Source organism: Pleurodeles waltl, chromosome 2_2, assembly GCF_031143425.1.
Source record: "Pleurodeles waltl isolate 20211129_DDA chromosome 2_2, aPleWal1.hap1.20221129, whole genome shotgun sequence".
Classification (NCBI taxonomy): domain Eukaryota; kingdom Metazoa; phylum Chordata; class Amphibia; order Caudata; family Salamandridae; genus Pleurodeles; species Pleurodeles waltl.
The window spans coordinates 599043819-599050813 of record NC_090439.1 but is presented as its reverse complement, the minus strand read 5'-3'; the positions used below and the strand labels follow the sequence as shown (position 1 = coordinate 599050813).

The 6995-nt window shown below is 41.5% G+C and overlaps 1 protein-coding gene across 1 annotated transcript; it reads right to left on the bottom strand.

Annotated features, from left to right (window-relative positions):
* Positions 1 to 1300: 1300 nt before the first annotated feature.
* On the bottom strand, positions 1301 to 5047 carry LOC138282495 (uncharacterized). Its single transcript, XM_069220142.1, has 2 exons — positions 3557 to 5047; positions 1301 to 3030 (listed from the first exon to the last, which is right to left on the bottom strand). The coding sequence occupies exons 1-2, from the start codon at positions 4651 to 4653 to the stop codon at positions 2919 to 2921; spliced, it is 1209 nt and encodes a 402-aa protein (XP_069076243.1). The 5' UTR covers positions 4654 to 5047; the 3' UTR covers positions 1301 to 2918.
* Positions 5048 to 6995: the final 1948 nt, after the last annotated feature.

The window sequence follows — 6995 nt, the reverse complement described above, 5'->3', positions numbered from 1 at the left end:
TTTCACATTCAAAAGAGACTTTACTTTGAAGTAGGCCTACTTCAAAGGTGAAATTGGGTATATGAAGGGCACCCAAAACCACAGACTTTAGAAACACTTCTGGAAACAAGAGGAACCTCTGTCTGGAGAAGAGCTGAAGAGCTGAGGAAAAAGAGCTGCCCTGCCTGTGACTGTGCTATGTGGAGCTATCCTGCAGTTGCTGCTTCTGCCAGAGTAAGAGGGCAAAGACTGGACTTTGTGTGCCTTCCATCTTGAGAAGAAATCACCAAGGGCTTGATTTAGAGCTTGCCTCCTGTTGTTTGAAGTGTCAGGGACAGCAAAGGCTTCTCTCTGCCAGCACCTGGAGTCGCTGGAGAAACTCCTACTCTGCCCTGTGGTGCCCATCCAGATCCTGGGGCCCTGAAAGGAGAAGATGGCAGCCTAAAGACAAGGAAATCCATGCACAGAGCACTGTGCTGGGAAAAGATCGATGCGACTCTGGTCTGCGGCTGAAGAAACGACGTGCCGCTGGCTCCGCAGCTGAGAATCAACTCTCGAAGGAACCGTGACCGAAGAATTGCCGCACGGAGCAGGAGAAACGAGGCGCAGCATCGCTGACGGAGGCTGGGAGATCACAACCTGGGCTGCGGGGTTTTCGGATCATCGTGCGGCTGGATATTCGACTCAAGTACTGTTGGGTGTGGAAAAACAACGCAAGGCCTGCCCGGACCCGAGAGCTCTGACCGGATCGAAGCATCACTCTCCTGCGGAGAGAAGAAACAAGTTTCCCCGACCTGGCGAAAGGAGAAACGACGTAAGGTCCCGCTCGTGAGTGGAATCAACGCATCGCAAGCCCTTTTTGACACGCATTCGACCGTGCGGGGTTATTTTTGACAAACCCAAGGTAATTTTTCACGCTGACAGCATTAGTGTATGTTTAAAACTACTCAAAAGACTCTTTTTGCATTTTTATTAATAACTTGACTTGTGTATTGTGGAATTTTGTCGTTTTGGTCTTGTTTTGTTTAGATAAATATTGCCTATTTTTCTAAACTGGTGTTGTGTCATTTCGTAGTGTTTTCATTAAGTTACTGTGTGTGTTTGTACAAATACTTTACACCTAGCACTCTGAAGTTAAGCCTACTGCTCTGCCAAGCTACCAAGGGGGTAAGCAGGGGTTAGCTGAGGGTGATTCTCTTTTACCCTGACTAGAGTGAGGGTCCTTGCTTGAACAGGGGGTAACCTGATGTAGTGCTTTCCTCTTATTTAGTTTCTAAGCACTAACATAACACAACAGAAATGCACTTGTGAGGTCAAAGAAGACTTTTATTGTTATTTTATTCTTCCCCAACCACAATGTTTATGAATGAATGACGAATTAGTAGCTTTCAAGTTCGCGTTAATCAAACAAAATATATCAGTTTGCAATATACACAGCAGGTTATATTTATAAGATATTGAATGTAAAGCAAAACAAATACTTCACCGTGTGGGAACTATTCACAGCTTCATCTTTCTAAGGTCTGCAAGCTGAGGACCCCTGTCAGCCGCGAGAAAGAGAGATTCATCTACCCACACGGGATTGCTGGCAGCCTGCGCCAAGCTCCAGCACGAGGTCCGGCAGATTCGAATCTGACTCTCTGCAGCCTGTTACATTCGTTACAAAGGTGTGCCCCCTCCTCTCAGACCCGGGAAACTGAGCAAGCCTTTTGGAGACTGGCCAGGTCTCCAAGACTACTCCTGTTCCCAAGCTCAAGGGAAGAGAAACGACGCCCATGTACTCTCTCTTATCAGGTCTAGTCTACTGTGAGAGCAAAACATCTTGGTTCTCTGGTGCAAAAACACAGTTTGGAAAAATACAGCTTAGATTCTCAACTGCAATGTCTAACTCCACGTTAAAGGCAATGGGCAGCTAACCTAAATATCAAATGCAATGTCATGTTAAAGGCAATAGGCAGCTAACCTAAATATCAAATGCAATGTCTAGTGTCATGTCAAAGCCAATAGGCATCTAAGCTGAATACAAAATGCAATGTCTTATATCATGTCAAAGCCCATAGGCAGCTGAGCTGAATATAAAATGCAATGTATAATATCATGTCAAAACCAAAAGGCAGCGGAGCTGAATACAAAATGCAATGTCTAATATCATGTCAAAGCCAATAGGCAGTTAAGCTGAATATCATGTCAAAGCCAATAGGCAGTTAAGCTGAATACCAAATGCAATATATAATATCATGTCAAAGCCAATAGGCAGTTAAGCTGAATATCATGTCAAAGCCAATAGGCAGTTAAGCTGAATACAAAATGCAATATATAATATCATGTCAAAGTCAATAGGCATGCAATGTCAAAGCCAATAGGCGGCTAGACTGGATACAGCATGTCAAAGCCAATAGGCGGCTCAACTGAACAAAACATACCATGTGCTACTGGTGAACATTGAGCAACTAATATGCGCAGTGGTGAAACACAAAGTCATTGGTCAAAACAAACTTTATCAAATGGCAGGACATTCCGCCCTTTGACCAATTAATTTTTGTTTCACATATCTCATATTTCAAACAAAAAAAAAAAAAAAAAAAAAAAAAAAAACATCAGCACAAAAAAAAACATTATGATCAAAGCAATCCCTGTAAAGCAATAGAAGTGAATTAACACATTGATTTCATAACCTTTCACATCAGATACATCTACATAGAAAAGACTGGGCAATTTTTTTTTTTTTTCTGAATGAGTCTCTAATTCAACAGTGTTAGCAATTTGATGTGGCATGAGTTCTGCTCATGTAAAGGTGCACGGTCCACCTGAAAGGTTTTCTGGAAGGTAAGCAAAAGTCAGAGTTCCATACGAGAGGGGAAAAAAAAAAAACACAGCAAACAAGTTGAACTTGAACTGAAGGCGCAGTTTGCGCAAAATGGATCCATGGTGCTGGCACTTTACTCAGCCAGGTTCAGGTTGGGGATTAGGTCCCTTCCCCGACCCCACACGCACACACCGGAAGGGGGACCACACAGCGCACTCAGGGACAGTGGCGAAACGTGGTCGGATCTGCAAAAGAAACAAGTATGACTTTTCTTGCAAATAACATTTTTCATTTAAACTGCACCCTTCCTCTTTCTTTCCCTGTTTTATAATCAGCAGGACGTTTTTGGGGCCCTTTGTTATATTTTCTGCAGGTTCTGGAGGGTCACTTGGGGCTTCAGCCCACACATCAGTACTGAGGTTTTTATCTGCTGCGCCACAGCTTCCTTTTTCTTGCACTGTCAGAAGGGCTGGGGCAGACTCATTCTTTACCAAACCTCCATTCACTGCACTTTTGTCAATTTGGGCCATTCTGTCTCCAATTTGTATGAATGAATCAGATTCTTTTCTAGGTATCAGCATAATTTCGATTTTTCCTTGGTAATTTGCAGCAATCACTCTCCCTAAAACCTGATCAATTTGCCATTTCTGTTCTGGTAACTTTCCTCTCCCCAACTGCTCTGTGACTGCTTGCATGACAGATTGCTTTTGTGCATGCTGCACAGTTTTTATCAAATCTAGGGGAATGTGCATCTCTCTCATCTCTGCCCACCTGTAAGTGGCTTTTTCACATTTCTGGTGCACCCACATAGCCATCCCCACTAAGGCAGAATTCTGGGTGAACACTTCTCTCTCTGCATTTTTCTCATTAACATCTGCAAGGTAATTGAACCAGTTAGGTGCTAAAACATTATCAAAGAACCAAAAATCAGCATAAAAATGACACATCTCACGTAGCTCTTGCTTTAAAATCTGACACACATTATACAACGCTGTTCCTTCTACGGTGCCAGAAAACAACATTTCAGTCAATGAATCATTAGTAAAACAAACATGCTTTTTATCTTCAGTAGACACGAATTCAAATGGTGCACACAATTTCATTGGTAACTCTTTTATCTGTGGTACTCTAGCCCTGTCTTGCAAGTACCAGATCCATTGTATGATTCTAGCTAGGGGCAGTATTTTCTTCCCTTGTTCTTGAATTACATGTACATAAGTATTTCCTTCTTGCACTGCGCAGAAACCTAAAGTCTGCATTATTTCATTTGCCAAATCACAAGCGCGCAACTGCATATAATTTTTCACAGTGACCATATACAAAAGTGTTAGGATTTCACTCAAATGAGGGCTATTCTTTTTCCAAAAATCAAACAAGCTAATGAAACTCGGTGTCTCTTTCTCTAAAATCTTTCCTTTTACTTGGGCATTTTGCAACGGTAACTCGTAATCAGTTAAGGAATGCATTTTATCTGCCAAAAACCCTGGCTCACACGGAAACTCAGTGCAGCTCGGAGCTGTCTTAACCCCCTCATTACTGGAATGGGACAAGAAAGATTCTTCAAAAACAGCCTTTTTATAACTTTCAGTCGGGCTAATTTGCTCACGTAAATTCCTATTTTCATGTTCCAACTTCCTACATTTCTCCTGCATTTCTCTGTAAGCAGATAAAGGTATCCAGACCTTTCTGTCATCATTACTTCCAAAACACACGTTTTCTACATATATACAACGGGAATTATTTCTCAAAACAACATCAGGCATTTTAGCTACACATGCATTTTCTTCTGTAATTCCCCAAACAGAAAACAATTCACAGTTTTTCTTAGCACCATCAGGCAGTTCATCAACACATGTATTCTCAGACATGGTCTGCCGTGCTACTGTGATTCTCCAAACAGAAAACAATTTCTGTAATTCTCCAAACAACAAAAAACAATTACACTTTTAAAGTGTGCACTTAGAAATCTACTAACTCGTCAAACCGTTTAATCACCTCTTAATGACCGACCCCACGACTCCAGGTACCAATTGTAGTGCTTTCCTCTTATTTAGTTTCTAAGCACTAACATAACACAACAGAAATGCACTTGTGAGGTCAAAGAAGACTTTTATTGTTATTTTATTCTTCCCCAACCACAATGTTTATGAATGAATGACGAATTAGTAGCTTTCAAGTCCGCGTTAATCAAACAAAATATATCAGTTTGCAATATACACAGCAGGTTATATTTATAAGATGTTGAATGCAAAGCAAAACAAATACTTCACCGTGTGGGAACTATTCACAGCTTCATCTTTCTAAGGTCTGCAAGCTGAGGACCCCTGTCAGCCGCGAGAAAGAGAGATTCATCTACCCACACGGGATTGCTGGCAGCCTGCGCCAAGCTCCAGCACGAGGTCCGGCAGATTCGAATCTGACTCTCTGCAGCCTGTTACATTCGTTACAAAGGTGTGCCCCCTCCTCTCAGACCCGGGAAACTGAGCAAGCCTTTTGGAGACTGGCCAGGTCTCCAAGACTACTCCTGTTCCCAAGCTCAAGGGAAGAGAAACGACGCCCATGTACTCTCTCTTATCAGGTCTAGTCTACTGTGAGAGCAAAACATCTTGGTTCTCTGGTGCAAAAACACAGTTTGGAAAAATACAGCTTAGATTCTCAACTGCAATGTCTAACTCCACGTTAAAGGCAATGGGCAGCTAACCTAAATATCAAATGCAATGTCATGTTAAAGGCAATAGGCAGCTAACCTAAATATCAAATGCAATGTCTAGTGTCATGTCAAAGCCAATAGGCATCTAAGCTGAATACAAAATGCAATGTCTTATATCATGTCAAAGCCCATAGGCAGCTGAGCTGAATATAAAATGCAATGTATAATATCATGTCAAAACCAAAAGGCAGCGGAGCTGAATACAAAATGCAATGTCTAATATCATGTCAAAGCCAATAGGCAGTTAAGCTGAATATCATGTCAAAGCCAATAGGCAGTTAAGCTGAATACCAAATGCAATATATAATATCATGTCAAAGCCAATAGGCAGTTAAGCTGAATATCATGTCAAAGCCAATAGGCAGTTAAGCTGAATACAAAATGCAATATATAATATCATGTCAAAGTCAATAGGCATGCAATGTCAAAGCCAATAGGCGGCTAGACTGGATACAGCATGTCAAAGCCAATAGGCGGCTCAACTGAACAAAACATACCATGTGCTAGTGGTGAACATTGAGCAACTAATATGCGCAGTGGTGAAACACAAAGTCATTGGTCAAAACAAACTTTATCAAATGGCAGGACACCTGACTGTCAACCAAAGACCCAATTTCAGACAGCATGCTTGCCAGATCATGCAAGGAAGTGATTTCAAGCTTGAGTATGATCGCCTGAAACATTGTGTTTGGGCGACGGTTTAAATGCATTCCCAAGTACGATTCTCCAAACCTTCTCAAGAAGCTTTATTATCTAAAGCAAATAACTTTTTTTGATGCAAAATGTTGGGAGCAATGTTAATCCTAAACACATTGACGATGGTTTTTGATGCCCACTACTGTACTTCAACTTTTCCCAAGGCTAAAAAGCATCATCCTGGAAAAAAATACAGGTCCAGTTGGAACTGAGCATTTGGCTGTGTTGTTGAGGACATAGGCAAGATGCCCTTTACTGGCCGAAATCCATGGCCTGAGTTCCCAAATGAAATTCTTTGAAAGTTGGGGCAAAATTGAAGGAAGAACCTGTTCAAACTTTGTGATTGAGACAGGTTTCATCTTCAGGGTGAGTAGGAAAAAAAACTAAGACTTCTTGCAAAGTTTTCTTTGAGGTGTTGAGGCTTCAGCAGATCCAAAAGAACTGAATACTTTTTGGAGCTTTGCCCAACTTATATACCTTGACCTTCCAAATGATTGCAAAGTATCAAGGTACACAGCATTAGCTGAATAGGTGGCAAAGTGTATGTGGTGTACCACATGACCTTTGAGACTTCCGGCAGGAAAGCAACAATGACCTAAATGAAGAAGAAAATAATGTCTCCCACACAATAATAGAGATCTTTCGGGGTATGAGAGGCATTATTTTTTTAGTTCTTCATAAACAAAGTCCAGCTTTGAGAGTTTGTTTCTGGAAAACAAAAAAATGTTACGCATGGCCATTATAAACATAGTCTAAGGGTCATATTTAAGAAACAGTGCGCAGCGTAGCATCCCTTTCCCAGTA